Below are 24,584 nucleotides of genomic sequence, written 5' to 3'. Positions count from 1 at the left end.
CACTGCACACCTCTTGAAATACTCGAATGAAAAACGCTGGCCCCACCCACCTCCCACCTCAGGCTTCGGTGTGGGAGAGCTAGAATCACATTCACCGATGGTGGGAATGTGAAATGGTGCAGCCACTTCGGAAAACAGTCTGGCAGTTTCTTAAAACGTATGACCCGTAAGTTCCAGCCTAGGTATTTACCCTGGGGGAATTAAGCACATGTTCATAAAAGATTCATGGATGAGTGTTTATAGCAGCTTTGTTTGTAACATTTCAAGACTGTAAACAACCGAGACACCCGTTCACAGGCGCACGGACAGGCCAACCCTGGTGTTACATCTGTGCAGTGGAATCACACCTGGCAGTAATGCTGAGGGGTCTCAGGATGGACAACTCAGATATTCAGCCATATGCATGAATCTCATGCTGTGTGAAAGAAACTAGACGACGCCTTCCAAAAAGTTTATACTCAGTGAGTCCGTTTATGAGTCTAGTTACATAAAATTCTAGAAAATGCAGACTCATCTGTAGCAACAGAAAGCAGTCAGTGGTTTCCTGGGGAGCGGCTGGAGGACACCTCAGGGGTGATGCTCCCTGCCGTGGTGGGGCGTGGCTCACAGGTGTCCTCAGATCAGAACAGCAGCTGGACCCCTTTAAATATGTGCAATTCATCGTCAGTTGTAATTCATTACAACTCCTTTTGTTAAAAAAAAATTACTTGAAGATTCAAATTGTCCTTCTGTCCATAGAACCTTGACTAATGAAAATCAAATTGTCCTTTAAATAAGTTGTCCTTCGTAAGTGGAAATAAATAGCAATCATACTGTGACCAGAGCAATAAACCAGCATTCGTAGGAATGTCTGCTATACTTTGGTGAGGTGGAACAGTCTGTTGCTGACAGTATGGCAAGATTCAAAGAAACTTTTTTTTCTAAAAACTTTCACTTATTCAGGGAGAAATAAATAACTTCTCCCTGCCCCACTAATTTTCTCAGCCTTGTTTCTCGTTTTAATTTTTATGTATCATTGTTTTCCAGGATACAAAAAGGTTACTGTTTTATAGGAAGATATAAGTAACTGGATTAAGATGACTTCAAGCTTTTTTTCTATGGAGTTGGTTTTGATTGTGCTGAAATTATAATTGCTAGTTCCTAGTTGCTGAGGAAATCAAATCAATATGCAGGAAGCAAATGATGGAACCTGTTTGATATAAAGTCAGCATGTAGGCAGCTGAGGCAGGAGCATCACCTGGAGGCCAGGAGACTGCGACCAGCCTGGGCAACACAGTGAGACCCGTCTCTTTAAAAAAAAAAAAAATCATAGAGACCAGGTGCAGTGACTCACGCCTGTAATCCCAGCACTGTGGGAGGCTGAGGCAGACGGGTCGCTTGAGCCAGCCTGGGTGACATGGTGAAACCCCATCACTACAAAAAAATACAAAAAGTAGTTGGTCATTGTGGCACTCACCTATATTCCCAGCTACTGAGGAGGTTGAGGTGGGAGGATCACTTGAGCCTGGGAGGTCAAGGCTGCAGTGAGCCAAGATCATGCCACTGCACTCCAACTTGGGCGACAGTGAGAGACCTTGTCTCAAAAAAGAAAAAAAATGATAAAACAATACTAATAAACAACTCTTATTAAACCATCCTTTAAAGTCACCCAGACATTATTTTAGTGTTATCTTTTCTTTAAAAGTTTATTTTTTTACTTGGGTGGCTGAGGCACAAGGATCGCTTAAACCCGGGAGGCGGAGGTTGGTTGCAGTGAGCCGAGATCGCGCCACTGCGCTCCAGCCTGGGTGACAGAGCAAAACTCTGTCTCCAAAAAAAAAAAAAAAAGTTCATACCGCAAGCAACACTGACTGCTCCGAGTATGCTGTCAGTCACTATTAGCAAAGAAGGAGTCCTGGCAAGTGAGGTTTCCCTGAGTCTCTGTTTTTATCATGTGTACATGTGCACAGCAGAGGGCCCAGTGATTCCTCAGGCATTGCCAGAGCAGCAGGCACTAGGTAGACCCTGCCCTCCAAGGTTGGAGGACCTGTGGTGATGAGTGTGGCTGCAGAAGGCGACCCCTGGTGGAGCCGAGTGGAGATTCTGGGTGTCTTCATGTCTCACCCAGTATCCAACACTATTTCCACTGGAGCTGTTTTGTGTTTGTTTGCTGATTGACAAGGACTTAGAAAGCTGCTCCTTCCCCCACATCTTCCCCCACTGGCTGGAGCTCCTCTGGCGTGCACGCGAGCCCGCCTCCTGTCGGGTTTTTGCTCTGCTCTGTAGATGGCTGCCTCGTCTTCCTGCTTTTAGTTGAGCGTTTCATTCCTACTGGCCTGGTTTTCATTTCAGAGAACTCTTGAGCTCTGACAGTTCTTTTTTCATAGCATCCTGTTCTCAGATATGCCTTCTTCTCTTAGCTTAGTAAGAGTACTAATGAACATTTTTTAGTTTTCTTAGAGTCCATGCTTTCCCTCGGCTGCTGTGTTCTCCTTGCTGGCGTTGCCTGTCTCTGTGCTGGGCCTTGGCTCTCCTCAGGGGTCTCCAAAGGTCTGGGGGGTCCTGGGCTGCCTGTCCCCTCAGGGGTGTGGCTGGGCCCTGCCCCCAGAGGTGCCTGGCTGAGCCTTTTCTTGTGCAGAATGAGGCCGCATGGCTCCAGTGGCTCCAGAGGGGGAGGCTGTGTGGAAAAACACTGATGTTCAGAGCCAGTCCACAGTGAGCCGGAGGAGCTAGACTCTGCGTGTGAAGACGTCCTGAGCGTGCATGGGCTGTGTGCACATTTGGCTTTGGGGTATGATTAAGATGAGTTAAAATTCATCCAGATAAGGCTAAGTAGCTTTTCAGGGACGTGATAGAAAATGCTGTGCCAGAATCTAATTGGCGGCACTTTTTCTTGGTGAAATGTAAAGTAATGGGGTAGCTGGTCGTGGATGCTTGTGAGTTTGGTTGGACACGTGTCCCCATAGTACGGGTCAGGCAGGTATGACAAGAGGACGCTCTTCCCACCCCCACGCCCCTCCAATGGCCGGTTCCCCTCCTGGCGCTCTGGGGCAAGTGGACAGGTGAGGTAGAGGGCTCGGCTGGGTCTGGATCGCAGCTGCTACAGCTTAGCCATCAGCAAGCATCACCTGCAGAGCAACATGGGCTGGTCTCCGCCTGACTGTGCGTTCTCTCTTTCCAGTACTCACTTTCTGACAGCCTTAGGGAGGAATGTGAGCTGCACCTGCAAGTCAGAGAAAAATGTATCCAAACACAAAGTAGAAGAGTCCTGCGTAATTAAAGTGCGTAACTGTTGGAAAAGCAGCTTGTCTGTTTCAACATAAGATGATCTGTCCACACCACCTTTTATCGCTGGGGTGTTGGATTTCACATCTTCCCTGGGTTAGGGCACAGTAGGAAAGATTCAGCCTAGAGGTACGTGTGAGAGCTGTGCAGAGGAGACGTTTTCTATGACACCCTTTACCTTGAAAGAGACAGGCTTTCAGCAGCGCGGGGCCCAGCCATCTTCACGGCAGGGGTTTGTGCCTGTTGTTGGCGGTGTTCTTGGAGTTCTGTGTGGGGAGCAGCTTAGGAACCTCTCCCCAAGATTTTTGGTGTTGAGAGATTTTAATATTTAAGGCAGAGAAGTAGCTGAAACATTTTCTTTTCTTCCTTTTTTTTTTGATGAAGTTTCGCTCTTGTTGCCCAGGCTGGAGTGCAAGGGTGTGATCTCGGCTCACTGCAACCTCCACCTCCCAGGTTCAAGCAGTTCTCCCACCTCAGCCTCCTGAGTAGCTAGGATTACAGGCGCCTGCCACCACGCCCAGCCAATTTTGTATTTTTAGTAGAGACGGGGTTTCTCCACGTTGGTCAGGCTGGTCTCGAACTCCCGACCTCAGGTGATCCGCCCACCTCAGCCTCCCAAAGTGCTGGGATTACAGGTGTGAGCCACCGTGCCCGGCCTCAAGCATTTTCATTTTAGGTGTGGAAGATTCTGGGTGGCAGGGTGCACGCCTTGCAGCCGTTAGTTCCAGGGACGCTGCTGCTTACCTTGATGAATTCTGGTAGGCACTGGGGTTCCGGTGAAGAAGAGGTGGCCCTTCCCTCGACTGGCCTGTGTATTATGAGGGCGTGATGAAACACACCCAGGATTGACTGCTGCATGGTGTGACGAGACTGGCCTCAGTTTCAGCAGGCAGGAGGGTGGACGCCTCGGGGACTAGACTGCAGGCCCATGGGTGTGGGTGTGGGTGAGGGAGCAGAGGTGGTTTGGGTGCCTGTGAGCTCTCTTTGCTCTAAATCAGTGTTAATACAACGTTTTCTTTTGCGTAATATATTTGGTCATTTTATTTGCGACTTGAAATCCCCCGGCTTCTTGTGGACTTGAGTGCAATTTGCATTTGGTGCTTGTCCCTTCGTGACCTGGCCTCTTCCCTGTCATTTCAGGCCATCCCCTCTGTCCATCTCATTCCTGTAGCTAACTTCTTACTTGCCTTTCAGAAGTCAACCCAAGCTCTTCTCCATGCAGAAACTCCCTCTAATGTGCAAAAAGTATGCTCTCCTTCCCCCTCAGTCAGCTTTGGTTAGCACCTCATGTGACGACCATTGTGATGGCTGGGGGAAAGCTGAGCAAAAAGACCCCGCCCCTTCCCCCCTGGAGCTTAGCATGCATCTGGGGAGATGGACGTCCGTGGAGTGGTGCAGTGACACCGCCCGCTGCTGCATGCTGGGAAGGAAAGCTGATGCTCACAAGGGCTGGGCACACCAGATGTTGCAGAACCCCCTCCAGAAAGCCCTTTTCACTGCTCTTCCCCAGACCCGTCCTCTGCTGCCCTAGTGATCACCACCCTGTTCTGTTGCTATCAGTGGACTCACACTGCCCCCACAGCTCTGCAGTGTCCTGAGAGCAGGGCCTGGGCTCACTGTGTGCCCATAGCACCTGGGCAGGCGCACCACGGGCCCTTACTGGTGGTCGAAGGGCTGCTCTCTGGGAATGTGTCGGTCCTGCATCTGAGGCACATAGGCTCACCTAAGAAGAGGAGGTCCCCTGAGGAAGTTGAACAGGGCACACACAAGCAGTTGTCAGGGATTTTCTAGAACTTAACAGGAGGCAGCTGTAGACCCCACTCTGGAGTAATTTGGTGATATCTGAATAATTGCATAAAACAAGTTAAACTTTGGAGGGCATGGAGCTGTGTGACTGTTCTTTCTGTAACAAGTCAAGGGATGCTTAGGTGCTTCCCACAGCAGGTGCGCGGCCCACCGGGCTCAGCTGCCGACTGAACCTGTGCCCCAGTCGTACCAGGACACGTGTGCTGGGAACCAAGTATGTGGCGTCTGTTTCTAAGGTTTGTTTGTTTGTTTGTTTGTTTTTAAGGTCTTATGGTCTGATTCTTCAATAACATCAGTAACCAAATCTTCTTCTGAAGTGACTGAATTTATTTCAAAGGTAAGGTAATCAAGGGCTCTTATAAAAAGTAAAAGAATCACATTCCTCTGTGGCTGATGATACCACGGAGTAATTTCAGAGGCCACTCCCTTCAGCTAGCGAGTGAGTGTGCGCAGGGTGGGGCCTTCTGCCCAGCCACAGTGGAGTCCCAGGCCCGCTGCTGACATGAGCACTGCTGCAAGCACAGGTCCGTGACCCCGCGGATCCCTCCTTCAGTTGTTGAGACCGAGATGAGGCTGAGAGATGCGCCGAGCATGAGCAACTGATGAGGACATTTGGTTTCTTTTGTTACTTTTCAGCCCCCCAGGTTTCCTTGGCAAAGACTCGGGGAGAGAGGCACGCTCAAGTGGCTGAGTGGGTAGGGACTTCACCTAGTTCTACTTTTATCTGTTTTTATTTATTTATTTATTTATTTTATTATTATTATTTTTTAAGAGACTGGATCTTGCTCTCTCGCCCAGGCTGGGTTGTGGTGGTACCATCATCACAGCTCACTGCAGCCTTGACCTCCTGGGGCTCAAGTGGTCCTCCCACGTTTATCTTTACAAATATCTGGTTCAGCAGATACCATTGAACAGAAAGTTCCACTACTAAATAAATGCCTCTTTGCCTCCATGTGCATGTGTACACACAGCTGTAACTGCACACATGTTTAGGGCCCACTGGCCTGTGCTGTAGCGTGAACGACTGTCTCAGCCAAAGTGATGCATCTCAGGCAGTCACCTTTGTGAATGGGATAACATATGTAAATGTCTCCAAAGAGAGTCTTACTTTTCATTATAAAGCCAAGGCCTCATCCTGCAGGAGAACGTGGAGTGAGGACAATGTCTGATTACGCTTATCTTTTTGGCCTCTCAGGCATTGAAGAACAGGACAGTGCCATGCCTTTGAGGGTAACACACACCCACCTCGGGAATCTGCTTTTCCCTCTGTAGTGTTTAAAATACTAAATCTCCTCGCCTCTGTGTGTAGTTTCCACTTTTGTTAAACACAGCTTCCCTGGACTCCACTCATGCCGGCTGGAACTTCGACCTCTCATTGGGCTTTTGTCTCAGTGTTTTTTTTTTTTTTTTTCTTTGAGACGGAGTCTTACTCTGTTGTCCAGACTGGAGTGCAGTGGTGCGATCTCGGCTCACTGAAACCTCCACCTCCCGGGTTCAAGCAGTTCTCCTGCCTTAGTCTCCCAAGTAGCTGGGATCACAGGTGCACACCACCACGCCCAGCTAATTTTTTTTTAAAATTTATTTTTAGTAGAGACAGAGTTTCACCATGTTGGCCGGGCTGGTCTTGAACTCCTGACCTCAGGTGATCTGCCATCCTCGGCCTCCCAGAGTGCTGGGATTACAGGTGTGAGCCACTGCGCCTGGCGTGATTTTGGAAAATTCTTATCCATTTTCTCCTCAAGCGTTTCTTCTGCTGCATCCTCCCCTCTCCTGGACTCCGGCGGCACGAGCCTCAGACCCCTGGTGCTGCTGCCCCACTGCTCTCCCATGCTTGTGCGTTTTTCTGTGTGTGCATCTGGGTGGTTCCTGTGCCCGTTTCCACACCAGCCGATTCCCTCAGTTCTGCCCAGGCTGCTGTGGAGCCTGTCCATGTACTCAAGTCCTCATTTCTGCTGCCAGGGGTTTCTTTTGTGTTTTTTCCCCTAGGTTTTCCATTTGACGTGTTTATGAAGTTTCCGTCTTTCTGCTGAAAGTTCCCGTTTGTTCATGCGTGTTGTCATTTTCACTGGGTCCTTTAGTACGTCCATCATAGCTGTGTAAAGTCCCTGTCACGTAGGTCCCACAGCTGAGTTATTTATTTCTGAATCTGGTTCTAATGATTGCTTTATCTCTTGACAATAATTTTTTCCCCCCTTTATTACTTTTTTTTTGGTATGTCTTGCAAATGTTGACTGAATGTCAGACATGTTTAGATGACCGTGGAGCCGGGGGAGAGCGATATTTATGCCTGGAAATGGTCAACACCTCTTCTGCCAGGGCCTTTAGTGGGGTCCTGGAGGCCACGTGGGCAGGACGGAGCTAGCGCTGGGCTCTCTGGCTTCCTCGGTTACCCGCAGGGCCTCTCCAGTGGAGGCAGCTGCTGCCTGAGTCTGGAGGGTCTTCTCCGCCGTTTTGCTTCACTCCCAGCTTTCAGCCGCCCCTGCAGACCTGTGGCACACAGCAGAGCACTCTCTACCCTCTCGGCCCCTTTTCGGGGGTAGACCGCTGCTGCTTGTTTGCGACCTGGTGCTGGGCTTGTGGGGGCAAGGGCCTTCACTCTCGCAGCCCAGCCTGATCCTGGGCAGGCCTGTGTGCCTGGGCTTCTGGGCGGCACTTCCTCAGTGCCTTGCCCTCCCCGGCGGGAGCTGACCTCCTCCAGTGCCAGAGCGCTTTTGCTTTTCCCCTTCTTCTAGGAGCAGTGGGTCTTCTTGTGACTGCTGGCAGAGGAAGGGAAGTTTTGTCCCTGCCCCACTCCTAAAAACCGGGGCTTTGGTTTGGGCTGTGGGGCCAGGAGCAATTTTTGTCCCTCCTGCAACGTCTTAAGGGCTTTTCCTCAGATCCAGAGAGTGGTCCCGGGAATTGTACTAGGCCTGGTGCCTGGTCCCCAGGTGCCATCGATGGGGCTCTCTCTGGCTCCTCCTGCGGAAAAGAATTTGGAAAGAAGGGCCCACTTTCCCCGCCTGGGGCTCCAGCGTTTCTGCTGGCCACGTCAGCCTGTGGCATTGTGTCCATCGGAGCCTGTCTCTCCGGACCTGCCGGTGTGGCAGCCACCAGGGCCTTGTGCTCTGGCTTCTCATAGGGGCAGGTCCCGTTTGAAATTAAGTTGACTTAGTGGCCCAGCAACTCTCAGATGGGCTCAAGGAACGTTGTGATTGTGCAGATTGTCAAGCTTTTCTGATGTAACTGTGAGAGTGATGTTCTTTTGTGGCTTTCTACACCCTATGTGGATATGGGCCCCAGAATAGCTCTGACGGGAGGTATAAATCATATCAGACCAGCAGGCGGCACCATGGAGCACCTGCCCCAGGTTTTCCTGCAGTAGCAGAATTCTGCTGGTGTTGGATGGGTCTGGACACACCTCCTCTGCCTTGTCCTCTCTTCCAGCTATCTCAGCTCTACCCTGAAGAGAACTTGGAGAAACTCATTCCTTGCTTAGCTGGTCCGGATGCATTTTATGTGGAGCGAAACCACGTGGATCTGGACTCAGGCCTGAGGTGAGGCCCTTACCAGGCACCCGGTGCGTCCACAGCTGGCAAGGACAGGCTGGTCCTGTGGTCAGTGCTGTGGTCCTCCAAGGAGCTCTGGGAGGACGCGTGGCCACCTGGACCTGGGTCTCTACTTGGCCTCTAAGGATTTCCATTAGTTCTGGAGGATTCAGGAGGCCTCAGTAAGCTAAGGGTGGTTCTGAGTGTGTGAGGAAGGGAATTCCAGGGTAGTTCCCACCACGTCGTGGGCTTTGGCAGTCCTGTGAAATAATCCTGGGCTGCTGTTTCCATCCTGTAGTCCAAGGTTGAGACTATTCCCAGATAAAATTGGTGTCTCTTAAACAGTTTCTCTGGACCCTCGATCATGTCTTGGCTCACGTGGCACACGAAGTAACATGGCCTACCAGTTCCGTAAATGTGCTGCTGCCAGGGCCCTGGGGACCAATGTCCAAGCCCCTTTCTGGCTGGTGGGTGGCACTGATCTCATGTCACAGGGCATGACTCCTGTCATCGACCTTGGTGACCACGATTACAGCGTGGAGGGGAAGGGCTCGAAGAAGCAGTGGCAATCGGGCAAGAACTCAGTTGAATTAAAGCAGGAAGAATAGGAGGCTCTGGCATTTCTGGGTTTTTTCCTCTAATACATATTTCTCTTGATTAAAAGTTAAATTTTTTTCTTTCAATTTGTCAGCAGGAATGCCATTTTAATGTTGATAAGACCACTTGTTTGCCTTTTAGGTACCTGGCCTCATTACCTTCTCACGTGTTGAAAAATGACCATGTCAGGAGGTTTCTCAGCACTTCCTCTCCCCCCCAGCAGCTTCAGAGTCCAAGTGAGTTTGTAAAATATGATTACATAAAAATTAAAAAAAAAAAAAACAACAGCTGGGCGCAGTGGCTCATGCTTGTAATCCCAGCACTTTGGGAGGCTGAGGCAGGCGGATCACCTGAGGTCGGGAGTTCGAGACCAGCCTGACCAACATGGAGAAACCCTGTCTCTACTAAAAATACAAAATTAGGCTGGGCACGGTGGCTCACGCCTGTAATCCCAGCACTTTGGGAGGCTGAGGCGGGTGGATCACGAGGTCAGGAGTTCAAGACCAGCCTGGCCAATATGGTGAAACTCCGTGTCTACTAAAAATACAAAAAAATTAGCCAGGCGTGGTGATGCGTGCCTGCAGTCCCCGCTACTTGGGAGGCTGAGGCAGAAGAATCACCTGAACCCGGGAGGCAGTGGTTGCAGTGAGCTGAGATTGCACCACTGCACTCCAGCATGGTTGACAGAGCAAGACTCCATCTCCAAAATAAAATAAAAAAAAAATACAAAATTAGCAGGGCGTGGTGGCGGGCGCCTGTAATCCCAGGTACTCAGTAGGCTGAGGCAGGAGAATCACTTGAACCCGGGAGGCAGAGGTTGTGGTGAGCCGAGATTGCATCATTGCACTCCAGCCTGGGCAACAAGAGCGAAACACCGTCTCAAAAAATAATAAAACAAATATTTTCATTGTCTATAAATTTTTATGGTATTTATTTTTAAATTTATAGGTCCTGGCAACCCCCCCCTTTCTAAAGTAGGTACCGTGATGGGCGTGTCTGGAAGGTGAGAAATCTTCTATGTAACCAGCACAGTTCAAATAAGCATTTTACAATGTTTACTTTGAGTTCTGTGTAAAGTTGTTTCAAGAATTAAGTCATGCTCAAGTTGAGTCTTGGATGATACTGAGAAGAATTGGGTAGAGATGATTCAATTTACCATTTCCAAAAAAAGAGTTCTCTAAGCCACTGGAATCAGAATTCCCAGGGACTCCTCCCCAGTGCAAGGTCCTGGGCCCCGTCCCAGATGTAGAAAATCAGAATTTCCGAGAATCTGGCTGTGAGAAGCCTGCTCCCAGAAGCATGGGGTCATGCTCCTGAGGAGCGTCCTCTGTCAGCACGGGCCCTGGGTAGCTGCAGTCGCATGCCGGCAACACAGAGGCTCCCCATCTTTGCTGACAGTGAGGTGGGCTGTCACAGACCGGTGCACACGCACCCCCATAGGGAGTCTCGTGGAGATGTAGTCTGGGCGCGAGGTTTCGAGGAGTAGACTGGCATCCTTCTGGTGTCGGGGTAGGGTAAGCGCCCAGTCAGCGGGTATGACTTTGCAGTTAAGGAGCAAGGCCAGAGTGGAGTGCTGGTCACACCTTCTAGCCTCCTACGTTTTACTTTTCTAAAAAAATTGTATTTGAACATTAAAGATTTAATAGTCTATTTTGGTTTATGATTTATCAGTGTCATTCTGTGACTTAGAAGTAACAGAAATACTTATCGGAGTAGCATGTTTTTAAAAAATACAAGTAACAGAAACTTAGCAGCTAAAGCAGAAGTCTGGTGGGGACAGATACGTACACATACATAATACACGTATGTACACACAAGTAGACGCATGCTCGCGAGCACAGGCAGAGGCGTGTGTATATGCACAGCTGCCCGTATGCACACATGTGCCCAGGCATCAGCTGCCCGTATGCACACATGTGCGCAGGCATCAGCTGCCCGTATGCACACATGTGCGCAGGCATCAGCTGCCCGTATGCACACATGTGCCCAGGCATCAGCTGCCCGTATATGCACACATGTGCCCAGGCATCAGCTGCCCGTATGCACACATGTGCCCAGGCATCAGCTGCCCGTATGCACACATGTGCCCAGGCATCAGCTGCCCGTATGCACACATGTGCCCAGGCATCAGCTGCCCGTATGCACACATGTGCCCAGGCATCAGCTGACCGTATGCACACGCACCCAGGCATCAGCTGCCCGTGTATGCACAAGCGCGCAGGCATCAGCTGCCCGTGTATGCACACATGCGCGCAGGCATCAGCTGCCCGTGTATGCACACATGCGCGCAGGCATCAGCTGCCCGTGTATGCACACATGCGCGCAGGCATCAGCTGCCCGTGTATGCACACATGCGCGCAGGCATCAGCTGCCCGTGTATGCACACATGCGCGCAGGCATCAGCTGCCCGTGTATGCACACATGCGCGCAGGCATCAGCTGCCCGTGTATGCACATATGCGCGCAGGCATCAGCTGCCCGTGTATGCACACATGCGCGCAGGCATGCACTACAGAAATCTTAGCTGCAGAAAGGTGGTTGGGGAGGGAGGGCAGTCATAGCACACCAGTGTTTGCAGTTCAGGGTGGCCTGTGACAACAGGGCTGGCCAAGAGGCAGAGGCTGGCACAGAAAGGCCTAGAAGTGAGGTCTGTGGTGGAGTCTGTGGTTGTGGAAGCCACAGTCTCTCTGTGTCCCTCCTACCCCTGTCCCACAGGCCTGTGTGTGGAGTGGCTGGTATCCCGTCCTCGCAGAGCGGAGCCCAGCACCACGGGCAGCACCCGGCTGGCTCAGCTGCCCCCTTGCCCCACTGCTCCCATGCGGGCAGCGCGGGCTCAGCCCTGGCCTACCGGACCCAGATGGACACATCGCCTGCCATCCTCATGCCTTCCAGTCTGCAGACCCCTCAGACCCAGGAGCAGAACGGGATTCTAGACTGGCTTAGGAAACTGCGTTTGCACAAGTATTACCCCGTCTTTAAGCAGCTCTCCATGGAGAAGGTATGTCGGTTGCCTGGCTGGCCGTACCGAATTGCTAGATTGTTTTCTCAAGGCCTCCCTGGGGGAATTGAGTTTCCAAAACCAACACAAGGTGGAGGAAGTAGGGAGGCCGAGGCGCAGCGCCTGTTCTTACAGGGGATGGTGGGCTTTGCAGAGGCCGCCTGCAGCTGCAGCCAGACAGAAACAGGACATGTTGTAAACAAACAGCTTGTCTAGGTGCTTCAGGACCTTCACAAACTAGACGCTCTGCGTGACGGGAGGGACAGTCTGTCCCCAGAGCCCTGCTGTGGACAGAAATCCTGAGCTCTGGCGCGGTGCCACTTTTAGACATCTCTCGGCATAGCTGGCGCAGACACTGCAGCAGGCCAGGTCTAGAGGAATGGGTGCATTTTACATCTTCCAAGCAGTCGTACCTAGAGAATCTTAGGAGGAACATTTTTTCACTGTTAAAAAAATTCAGAAATTTCTTAAGTCTTGATGTCAGTGATAAAACTAGATTAAACCCATACAAGGTATTTGAGCTCTGGACTCCCTCTGCTGGGCAAATCAGCTTGGTGGCTTTTATCTATGTAAAAATTTCATTTCTCGAAAAATCTACAATTGAACCTAGAAATCAAGCTTTTACTACATAGTTAAATCCAAATTGTAAGTATATTTGTCATACCCTTTGTTTAGGATTTGTGAATTTTTTTTTTTTTTTTTTTTTTTGAGATGGAGAGTCTCGCACTATTACCTGGGCTAGAGTGCAATGGTACGATCTCGGCTCCCTGCAACCTCCGCCTCCCAGGTTCAAGCGATTCTCCTGCCTCAGCCTCCTGAGTAGCTGGGATTACAGGTGCCCACCACACCTGGCTAATATTTTGTATTTTTAGTAGAATCGGGGTTTCCCTATGTTGGCCAGGCTAGTCTCAAACTCCTGACTCATGATCTGCCTACCTCGGTCTCCCAAAGTGCTGGGATTACAGGCATGAGCCACCTTGCCTGGCCAAGGATTTGTGAATCTTAAAAAGTAGAGATTTTACTAACCTTGTTCATAATTAGTTTTAAATGTTTTATTCTTTTGTTTGCATTGAGATGGCCTGAACCACAAATCATGTTAGGAAATAACATGAAAATTAGAGGCTGGTGTGTTTGCGTAGCACCAGTCTCCACAATGGAGTAGCCACACAACCATTCAGCGTGGATGGCATCTGCTTTTCTGGATCACTTGCTACTTGACAAAGTTGCTGTCATCCCTGGCCGGGCACGGTGGCTCACGCCTGTAATCCCAGCACTTTGGGAGGCCGAGGCAGGTGGATCATCTGAGGTCAGGAGTTCAAGACCAGCCTGGCAAGATGGTGAAACCCCGTCTCTACTAAAAATACAAAAATTAGCTGGGCGTGGTGGTGGGTGCCTGTAATCCCAGCTACTCGGGAGGCTGAGGCAGAGAATTGCTTGAACCCGGGAGGTGGAGGTTGCAGTGAGCTGAGATTGCACCACTGCACTCCAGCCTGGGTGACAGAGTGAAACTCCGTCTCAAAAAAAAAAAAAAAAAAAGAGCGAGATTTTTGTCTCAAAAAAAAGGAAAAAAAAAGACGACCATCCCGCAGAGGGTGGTGAGTTCTGAAGGGATTGCACTGTGATGGGGCCGTCCTGGGGAGGGTGGGGGTGGCACGCTATCATAACTTGCATCTCCACGGTGGTTCAAACTGTGACTTATGCAAGACGTTTTCTTTAGTCACCTGCCCCAAAGCGTGTACCTGCTGGTATTTACTCACAGAGCAGAGGGCAAGTGGGTGCCTTTGGCAGAGCCACCAGCCTGTGAGGTGGTGCACCCATCCACACGGCCTGCACAGAAGGGGCCCTGGAGGGGCCAGGGACACTCTTGCTCGGAACCTCGTCTCGGACTTGAACCGTTGACGCCAAGTCATTTAGCGATTAAAGGGTCCAGGATTCCCCAGCCTGTAATTGCTGAGTTCAGCTGGGTCTGTTTGCATATCCCAGAGGCAGAATAAATGTACTGAATTCAACTCCAAGTTCTTTGTTCTCAGAGTCCTACTTATGTCTCCGTAACTTTGTAATTTGTTTTTTCTGTGAAAGTTTTTGAGCCTTACTGAAGAAGATCTGAATAAATTTGAGTCTCTCACCATGGGGGCAAAGAAGAAGCTCAAGACCCAGCTGGAGCTGGAAAAGTGAGTGTGAAGTGGGTTTTGAAACCTGTGTTTATTTCCGTTTCTCATGTGCCGAATGGAGTGCTGAGGCTTCCAGTGCTAAATACTAGTGATTGGATTAGTTTCTGTTGCTTATCCAGTCCTTATGCATGCTTTTATTTATTTATTTATTTTTATTTTTTTTGAGACAGAGTCTCGCTCTGTCGTGCCCAGGCTGGAGTGCAGTGGTGCAATCTTGGCTCACTGCAACCTCTGCCTCTCGGGTTCAAGCGATTCTCCTGCCTCAGTCTCCCAAGTAGCTGGGATTACAGGCACCTGCCACTACGCCCGGCTAATTTTTTGTATTTTTAGTAGAGACGGGGTTTTACCATATTGGCCAGTCTGATCTCGAACTCTGGACCTCAGGTGATCTGCCCGCCTGGGCCTCCCAGAGTGCTGGGATTACAGGCGTGAGCCGCTGTGCCCGGCCTAGTCATGCTTTTAAAGTTCTACAAATGTGTCTTAGGTTTGACAGGAAAGGACCTTTATAGTAAATTTGACCAATCAGAATGATTTCCTTGCCTTAATGCTCTGGGGGGAATTTCCCTGTGGTGGGGAGTAGACCCATCTCGAAGCTGCATATGAGGCAGCACCGGGAGGCAGTGCTCACTTGTTCCTGTGCTTGATTATTTCACAGGGAGAAGTCAGAGAGACGGTGCCTGAATCCCTCTGCCCCATCGCTGGTCACCAGCAGTGGTGTGGCTCGAGTGCCCCCCACCAGCCACGTCGGGCCTGTGCAGTCGGGGAGGGGCAGCCATGCAGCAGGTGAACAAGGGTGTGCCGGGCAGATGGGTTACTCATACACAGAGAGGGCCGGTGTGCCGGGCAGGTGGGTTACTCGTACACAGAGAGGGCCGGTGTGCCGGGCAGGTGGGTTACTCATACACAGAGAGGGCCGGTGTGCCGGGCAGGTGGGTTACTCATACACAGAGAGGGCCGGTGTGCCGGGCAGGTGGGTTACTCATACAAAGAGAGGGCCGGTGTGCCGGGCAGGTGGGTTACTCATACAAAGAGAGGGCCGGTGTGCCGGGCAGGTGGGTTACTCGTACACAGAGAGGGCAGGTGTGCCGGGCAGGTGGGTTACACAGACACAGAGAGGGCCTTGTGTTCTTTTTGATCATTAGATTTCAAATCACACCTATTTGATTTTTACATTTTTATACTCATTTTCTATTAACTATTATAGTCTCTGCCATAAGAAAATTGAAGGGACAGTTTTGGCTTAGGAGCTAGAGGGTAGTCACCTCCCTGAAGTTGCTTGGGCAGAAGGATCAGGTCCAGAAACTGCCACAGTGAGAGTGAGCGCGTGGGGGTGAACAGAAATGAGATGGGAGTAGCCTGCCCCCCTCCCAGGACTGGTGCCCAGAGGCCACATTTAAGTCAGTGCCTTTAATGTTGACCCATCAGTGACATGGTTCTCCATGGGCCTTCCTGCTTTGGGGGACCCGCAGTCTCAGCGATTTGGTTTTCATCCTCCCCTCTGAGAAAGGGTGGGACATCTGGCACGCTTGCTCTGTTGTCTCACAAGAGGAGCCAGGTTTTCTTCACAATAGAAATAGGAAGAGCAGTAGCTCAGAAGGAAAAAAAAAAAAAAAACCTGGCAGGAGGTGGTGATTTGGCTGAAAAGATCTCCGTGACTCGGCTGGCCTCATGAGATGGGGTGTGGTGTAGTGTTGTGATAGTTCCTGGTGGTTCCCTACACAGGGCATTGTTCTGGGGTTGATGGTGGGGGCAGGCAGGGCCCTGGCTGAGGGGGTGTTGAGTAGCGCTGCCATTTGAATCTCTGCTTGCATCCGTCACCGTGCGGCCTGGGCCACCGTGTTCGTTTTCTGACTCTCAGAGCCCTGCATTTCCCTGGAAGGAGCACCTGCCGACAGTGTGATGCAGGGGCATGGGGCGGGGCTGAGCCTGCAGGGGCGCTAGTTGATGGCTGCTCCTCTGTCCCTTTTCTGCAGAGCTGCGAGTGGAAGTGGAGCAGCCCCATCACCAGCTGCCCCGGGAAGGCAGCTCTTCGGAGTACTCCAGCTCCTCCTCCAGCCCCATGGGGGTGCAGGCCCGGGAAGAGAGCTCCGACAGCGCTGAGGAGAATGACAGACGTAAGGGCACGTGCGCGGCGCTGGCTCTACCTGGCCCAGCTGTGGAATGGCACTGACCACTCTGTTTCCCTCTCTAGGTGTGGAGATTCACTTGGAGAGCTCTGACAAGGAGAAGCCGGTGATGCTGCTGAATCACTTCACTTCCAGTTCCGCCAGACCCACGGCCCAGGTTCTCCCTGTGCAGAATGAGGCCAGCTCCAATCCATCAGGCCACCACCCCCTGCCCCCGCAGATGCTGAGCGCAGCCTCACACATCGCACCCATCCGCATGCTGAATTCCGTGCACAAGCCGGAAAGAGGGAGCGCGGACATGAAGCTCCTCTCGTCCTCTGTGCACTCACTTTTGTCTCTAGAAGAAAGGAATAAAGGATCTGGACCAAGAAGCAGCATGAAAGTGGACAAGAGCTTTGGCAGCGCCATGATGGACGTGCTGCCCACGTCTGCACCCCACCAGCCTGTGCAGGTTCTCTCTGGGCTTTCGGAGAGCAGCTCCATGTCACCCACAGTCTCCTTTGGTCCCCGGACCAAAGTCGTGCACGCATCCACGCTGGACAGGGTGCTGAAGACAGCACAGCAACCGGCCCTGGTGGTGGAGACCAGCACGGCCACCACGGGGACGCCCAGCACAGTCCTCCATGCCGCCCGTCCACCCATCAAACTGCTGCTGTCGTCATCTGTTCCTGCTGATTCTGCCATTTCTGGGCAAACTTCCTGTCCTAATAATGTGCAAATAAGTGTGCCCCCTGCAATAATAAACCCCCGGACTGCTCTGTACACAGCCAACACCAAAGTTGCCTTTTCTGCAATGAGCAGTATGCCAGTGGGCCCCCTGCAGGGTGGCTTCTGTGCAAACAGCAACACTGCCTCTCCCAGCAGCCACCCCTCCACGTCCTTTGCCAACATGGCCACGTTGCCCAGCTGCCCAGCCCCCAGCTCCAGCCCGGCGCTGTCCTCCGTCCCTGAAAGCAGTTTCTATAGCAGCAGCGGCGGTGGCGGCTCCACAGGAAACATTCCTGCCTCGAATCCGAACCACCACCACCACCACCACCATCAGCAGCCCCCGGCACCCCCACAGCCCGCCCCACCCCCGCCGGGCTGCATTGTGTGCACGTCCTGTGGCTGCAGCGGCAGCTGCGGCTCGAGTGGCCTGACTGTCAGCTACGCCAACTACTTCCAGCACCCGTTCTCCGGTCCGTCCGTGTTCACCTTCCCGTTCTTGCCCTTCAGTCCCATGTGCAGCAGCGGCTACGTCAGCGCCCAGCAGTACGGCGGCGGCTCCACCTTCCCCGTCGTGCACGCCCCCTACAGCAGCAGTGGGACCCCAGACCCTGTCCTGAGTGGGCAGTCCACGTTTGCCGTGCCACCCATGCAGAACTTCATGGCAGGGACAGCAGGGGTGTACCAGACCCAAGGACTGGTGGGCAGTAGCAATGGTTCCAGTCACAAAAAGAGCGGGAACCTATCTTGTTACAACTGCGGGGCCACTGGTCACCGCGCCCAGGACTGCAAACAGCCGTCCATGGACTTCAACCGGCCAGGTAAGCGCGCGCCATGGCCGCGCCCACCAGGCTCCCGCAGGACCAATGCACACAGATGCTTGGTTTTTATGAAGAGTAAACTTACTTCTTTGTAAAGCAAATAATTTTTCGAATGCTCTTTGAAAGCGCGTGGAAATCTTCATGATAGGCTGTGAGGTCCCCAGAAGGGCTGCTGTTGGGTCTAAAATGGCCATGATGATTTCAGACAGCCTCTGGTTTTAGAAGGTGCTTAGCCAGTGTGGACAGGGCCTGCCTGGGCTGCCGTGTCCTGATTCGAGCCCAGAGAGGCACGTGTGAGGGATTCAGTGCTGCCCCCTGGCTTACACTGGGGCCCTCAGGCTGTGGCGCATCAACAGTCCGGACCCTCTGGGGTGGGGCTCGCTGTCCCCTCTGCCCCTCCCTGCTGGCGCGGCTGTGGGTGTGGGGGGCTGTCACCCCTCAGCCCTGCTGCATCTTCTGTTCCCTCCTGTTTTATCTCCACTATTTTTTTGTCTCCTTCAGTCAAATCCCAGTGGATGTCTGATGTAGTTATTATAATAGATTTCTTCTTGCTGTCTGTTTTGGAAACTGGGGACTGGGAAAGTGGGTCCCAACTCTGACAACTCACGGTGCCACCTTGCGAAAGTCACTTGATCTCTGCAGACTTGCAGTTGCTTCTAAGGGTTGCATTAGATCTGTGATTCTCAGACCTGCCTGTACATCATGGCCACCTGGAGAGTTTTTAGAAACACACCTGCTGACTCAGCAGGTCTGCAGGCAAGGTGGGTTGACAGGCGCTCTGCCATGCGGGCCCGGGTGGGTCTGTGCCTCCCTTCATAAAGCTGGCTGCATCTCCAGAGGCACTCGCCAGCGCTCACCTGCCCTCACCCAGTGAAAGGACTCATGTTAGAGCAGCCCGCCTGATGTGTGCAGAGCCTGACTCCCAGAGGAAGCTCCCAAAGAAAAAGGTTGCGAACTTTTCCTGAGTCATTTCACCCCGGTTGGATTTGATAAACTTGTAAAATTAGGTCCCATTTTGCAGGGGCAGGACGGTCAGGACGGGTGGCCTAGATTTCTAGCACCAGAATCTTGCCCAGTGGCTCTGGAAATGACTGGACAGATTGGTGGTTGGTGGTGATTCTACAGTCATTCAAATTTGACCTCTTTTTTCCCCTCTCTCTAGGTACTTTTAGGTTGAAATACGCCCCTCCAGCAGAAAGTCTGGACTCCACAGATTGATATTTTTCTCTGGCAACAGAACACTATTAAGCCGTGGAGACCTAAGGAAAATTACATACAAAACTGAGAAGTCTAGTTGCTGTTGAGCTTAATCTTTTTAATCCAAAGGTGCTTTACTTTTCCTAGACTGAATAGAAAATCTAGCGTAGAAGTGCATCAAACTCGATTTATTGCCAAAACCCTAGATTGGAGCTTGGTGTCAGAACTTGCCTAGTGGGCATCTCTGTGGCTGGTGAAATCGGCCACCTACACTTTTGGTTGCAGTGCAGAGACGCCACATCTCCCGAAGAGCATTGCCATCACTGGCCCTCCTAGGCTCACATGTCAATTCCAGGGCAGCTACACGTGGTCTGAATCGAGAACTGAGCTTGGAGTTCTCCAAGTGGAGTTCCACCCGCCGGACTCCTGACACCCCTGGGCTAGGGAAAATGTCGACTTTGTTTTGTTCTGTTCCTAAAGTGATTAGCACTAATCTCTGGGATTTTTAAGGATTGCACTACAGAAGAATGTACCCTGATGTAAATCTCTGCGGTTCTGGGAGCCAAACTCCTCTGAGAACAGTCAGTGCAAGAGACTCCAATAATCCATATTGAAAGAGTCAGCACCAGCAGAGGCTACTCGACTTGGGACGCAACAGAGGTTTTAGTATTTCCTTCCCTCCTCCAAGCACTTGTAGCAGTTTCAGGTTTTTAATTTTTTTCTGCAAATAAATCTAAACTACATTATTAAATAGAAATAGTTTACTCGCAACAACTTAATTTCTAAGGGTCCAAGTCCCAGAGAATCCATAGTCGTCAAAGCTTTGAGAGTATCTTTCTTCCCAGCCGGTCAGTGGCTTTGAGCCCGATCTTCCACTACAAATGACCTCTCGAGGGGGCATGGCGACAGCGCAGCTCTGTGAGTGGCTATGAGGATGCTGCACGTCCTTAGCAGAGTTTGCAAGTTGCTTTATCTCCCACGGGCTCCCCAAGAACCTCCAACCCTGAGGCTTATCGCTAGTGGATTCACACCTGAGACAGACATTTCAACAATGATACAGTCCTGTCATTTATCAGCAAAAGATTGGGAATTTTCTCCTGTCAACTTTTGTATTAGGCTGTGTATTGATAGTTAATTCCGTTAAAAATTACTTGGAAAACAGTGGGAAGTGGTAGGACTCTTGCAAGAGGCCACACACCCGAGAGCTACGAGATCTGTGCAAGTCTGGTTTTGGTTAGGTAGTAATAAAAGTCCTCACTGTAGATCTCTAAATTTCAACCCACGGAAATGAAAGCCTTTTGTCTGAAATTTACAGACTTAAATCTTCAAGGTTAAAGGGAATTTTCTGCTCAAATAATACTCTTATCTAAAATGCGAAAGTCTTCAATGTTAAAATACTGATTGGTAAAATCTTGCCAGGGATTTTGCAGTTGGATACTTATTTTTTAAAAAATTACAATATTCAGACTATTCTTAAAATGGGACAATCAGCCTCATGAAAAATTGATGTAAATCAAAAGAATACCCTAGAATGACGCATTGTGATGTGAGGGTTCAATTTTAAGAGCAGTTCCTAACTTCATAGAAACTAAAGCAGAAAGTTGTTACATTTTTTTTATGACAGGCTTTTAGTAGAATTTTTTAGTTTTATTTTAGTTGAATTTTATTTCTATGCAATGCAGAATTAACAGACCTCTTTTCCTCATGGTACACAGTATTACAGTGTTGAAGTAATGGTGATGCTTATTACAACAGCTATTTAGGGGAATGTTACGTTGATCTCTTAAATTATAAACACTACAAAATGTCAAAATAATGAGAACTGACACAACTTTGCCTTAAAGAGTACTAGACTGGACCTTCTCATATTACGTTAAAGGAAGACTTAGAGTGTTCATTGATGTTTACGATTTTAATATTTCTGAAGGCCATTACAGTGGCCTGGATATGTGCTGAAAGCCAAACTTTTAAATTTTTTGGTTTTTTAAACAAAGAAATATTTTAAATAAATCCTATTTCAACACTGAAATTGTTGAAAACCGTCTCATAACAAAAGGAAAAAACATTTAAATTTTTGTTTTAGTGGTCAGTATAGGGGAATGAAAGCGTCTGTTGTTACCCATGTAACTATTTTGATAAGTATTAGAGGTTAACCTTAAATCCAGCAAAACATTAAAACAGAAACTTTTCAACTTGAAGCCTGCCATTCAGTGTTGAGGTAGATGAGTTCCGACACTGTCACGGCTCTGTTCCCGGCAGCGAAGGCCTCTGCGGAGCTGCCAGTCATCTTGAACGTGCATGGGCAGTGTGTGACATCTCCAGGGAGGCTGTCCGAAGTCGAGAATCGTGAGCTGTAAATAGGAACTACACAGTGCAGAGAAAATGGAACCACCCATCCGTGAGGCCTCTTTCCTGAGGGAGCCGCACACTTGGACTTGAGAGTTTGCCAGCAGTGAGCTCGGATGCATCTCTCCAAAAGCAACCAAGATCGGCGCGCCTGAAGAGCGTTTTGCGTTCATCAGACTTCCTCATCTGAAAACACAGAACATACTGACCCTTTCAAGTACTTAGTCATTTTCCTGAAATTACGGTCTGTTTCAGAATGCTGTGGCAACCAGGTAGGTGTGGCACTGGCCACGTGCCACGTCTTTGCCCTTTGTAGTCTGTCAGATATTAAAGTTTCTAACCCTGTTTTTTTAACCTCCAAGAATGGGGAAAGTGGAATGTAGAGATGGAAGCAGAACGTGATGTTGGGATACAACAGCTATTTAATCCTTCGTTTTATTTTGTAAGCAAACCACTCAGTTTTCTACCTTATTTTCTAATGTTGATTTCACGGTAATATTGACAGTTGGAAGTGTTTAACATAAAAACTCATTGCTAAAGAGCACTGAGGAAATGGGAGCTAGCACTTGTAATAAAAATAAAGACAAAATATTTTCTTGAATGCATATATGTGATTGGGTATTTTAAAAACCAGTATCATCTGTCATCTCCAAAAGATTACAGGAGTCAGCTTGTTAATATAGTAGTGTTAGTAGGTTCCGTATTTTTAATTCAGTACTTAGAATTCTAGGTCCTTTATTGTCCAAAGTCAGCACAGTTAGTTTATACCACAGACTCTGTCTTGGGGCACAGTAGTGGGGCGGGGTAGTGACTTTGCCTAAACATCACCCAGCTGGAACGTCTCCCATCTGAACAGAGGCTGAGCGGGGCTTTAGGCACTTGCCAAATGGGAACTGGGTTGCACCCTCCTTGCTCCCTGTCATTTTCTTGTCACTCTTCCTGCTTCCCAGTGTTTTGTTTTATGCCTTGCTCGTTGTACATCGTGATGACTGGTGGTCTTCAAGGTTGTGAGGAAAGCCGTCTCCCTGCTTGACTCGACTGCTGTCCCAGAGGAGAGTTCTGTGCGACCTGAGCGGGGGTGGCTGCCATTTCCAGCATGCGGGTGACTTCCAAAGAATGAGTCAGGTCGCACTGAAAGCCATGGGTTCTGAAGAGGCGAATTTGTTGAAAAGTCCCAAGGGTCTGAATGAAAGCATCTTTAATCAACACTCAACACTCGCAATATTCTAGAAAACCATATACTGTGCTGGTTGAGGCCAAAGGTTAACATTGCTCCACTGTTCACCAAGGAAGGGGGCAGTGGCCATCTGCCGCGGCCTCACGTGCATTGTAACAAGCCCTCATCACATGTATGAGTCTTACGTGCACAAAAAGAGAAGGCTTTGGTACTGAAACTGGACACCTTGTGTACTCAAGATACCTTCACAGCTTCTATTGGACATATTTTCTTTTTAGGAATGAAGGAAAATTCTCCCATTTTTGAGCCATTCTTTTGTCAATTCTACAAAATTGCATGTAACTTTATAAATATTTTTAAAAGATATAGTTTTGTAAATATTTAATATTCCGCTAATTTGATTTTGAATTGTAAATGTCAAGTATTCTGTTTTTGGGGTTTTTATGTTTTATTATACTTTGTTAAAAAGGACAAATTGTACATTTTTAGAATGTTTTTATGAGTAAATTTAATGTACTGAAAATAAAAATTTTAAAAAAGGCTCTGTGATTTCACTAGGTCTTTGTCTAAGAATATGAAGCACCCATCTTTTCAAATCAGTCTGAATCTCCAAACTAGGGGTTCCATCCTTTCTACCCTCTCAGATTTACAAAAGGGATACCTGATTTTAAATCTTTGATTCTCTCTCAAGTTGCCAAGTTTTTTTTTGTGTTTTTTTTTTTTTTCCAGAGGGAGTTTCGGTCTTGTTGCCCAGGCTGGAATGTGGTGACACAATCTCGGCTCACGCCATCCTCCCTGGTTCAAGCGATTCTCCTGCCTCAGCCTCCCGAGTAGCTGGGATTACAGGCATGCGCCACCACACCCGGCTAATTGTGTATTTTTTAGTAGACTTGGGCTTCTCCATGTTGGTCAGGCTGGTCTAGAACTCCGGACCTCAGGTGATCCGCCCGCCTCAGCCTCCCAAAGTGCTGGGATTACAGGCGTGAGCCACCACACCTGGCCAAGTTTTATATACTTTTTTTTAAGTGTCCCTGCTAATAACAAAGATGGAAATTCCTGATTTGGGGTTAAAGATGTTCCAGCACGAGTTTCCATAAAAATGAAAGGTGGCATGAATGGATCTCAGATACCTTGGGAATGTGGCCCTACCCTGAAGTGGCTCTTTCCCAGGGAGGGAGCAGGCCTGCCGTGGAGGTGGGTGACATAGTGACACAAGCCACCAGCTGCCACATCAGCCTGTGACTGACTTGGCAACGTACAGAATCACTCCCATGGCATCTAAGACCACACCCTTCTGGATTTGGGAGGTGGCAACATACTGAGCATGTGCACTGGTGATGTCAGGGAAGTGAGTGGGGATACAGCACCCACGGGGAGCTCTGAAGACGGGACAAGGGACACAGACGCTTCTGTCGAGCAGTTGGCCTGGGAAGGCAGTTTTCTCAGGTCACTCCCTTGTATTTTTCAACAGACTTTTAGGTGCCTACTTAAACTGGAGCTGTGCTCAGAGTTCCCTAGATGATGAGGTTGGCCACTTTTTGTCTGGTCTGAGTGCTGAAGTGTATCTGTACGCGGTGCCAGCAGTTCCCTACTGGGTCCCCCAAGGGTACACTTTCTCGACCACACACACATACCTAATACTTACGGTGGCGGGTGGTTTACAGCAGTAGGTTGTTGGGTGTTTATTCCCACAAAACATGTAGGTCAATTCACATCCATCCTCATAGCCCGTGGCACGTGAGTTCTTGAGGACTTGGCTTTGTAAAGGCCAGACATGGTGGCAGGGCCTTGGCCAAGGTGGAGGGTGCCCTTGACAAGGCAGAGGCCCTCAGAGGGCGGTGCTCCTCCATGTG

At 49.8% G+C, this 24,584-nt stretch overlaps 1 protein-coding gene across 4 annotated transcripts in view; it reads left to right on the top strand.

Moving 5' to 3' along the window:
* Nucleotides 1-22,159, top strand: part of ZCCHC14 (zinc finger CCHC-type containing 14) — an 85,742-nt gene extending 63,583 nt beyond the window's left edge. For 2 of the 4 annotated variants that reach the window (XM_024233664.3, XM_063717788.1), the window contains exons 4-13: nucleotides 5,336-5,407; nucleotides 8,494-8,603; nucleotides 9,333-9,427; nucleotides 10,140-10,194; nucleotides 11,906-12,188; nucleotides 14,268-14,359; nucleotides 15,015-15,142; nucleotides 16,333-16,473; nucleotides 16,551-18,011; nucleotides 19,174-22,159. In XM_024233664.3, the coding sequence (XP_024089432.1) occupies nucleotides 5,336-5,407; nucleotides 8,494-8,603; nucleotides 9,333-9,427; nucleotides 10,140-10,194; nucleotides 11,906-12,188; nucleotides 14,268-14,359; nucleotides 15,015-15,142; nucleotides 16,333-16,473; nucleotides 16,551-18,011; nucleotides 19,174-19,229 (2,493 nt within the window). In that variant the 3' untranslated portion in view covers nucleotides 19,230-22,159. Of the gene's footprint in view, nucleotides 1-5,335; nucleotides 5,408-8,493; nucleotides 8,604-9,332; nucleotides 9,428-10,139; nucleotides 10,195-11,905; nucleotides 12,189-14,267; nucleotides 14,360-15,014; nucleotides 15,143-16,332; nucleotides 16,474-16,550; nucleotides 18,113-19,173 lie in introns of those variants that run through there. The other 2 variants (XM_024233663.3, XM_054534257.2) reach the window with 1 other exon arrangement.
* The last annotated feature ends 2,425 nt before the right edge of the window (nucleotides 22,160-24,584 follow it).

The sequence above is a fragment of the Pongo abelii genome, chromosome 18 (genome assembly GCF_028885655.2).
Source record: "Pongo abelii isolate AG06213 chromosome 18, NHGRI_mPonAbe1-v2.0_pri, whole genome shotgun sequence".
Classification (NCBI taxonomy): domain Eukaryota; kingdom Metazoa; phylum Chordata; class Mammalia; order Primates; family Hominidae; genus Pongo; species Pongo abelii.
Note: the sequence above shows the minus strand (reverse complement) of the source record. Positions and strands in the feature narration are given on the sequence as shown.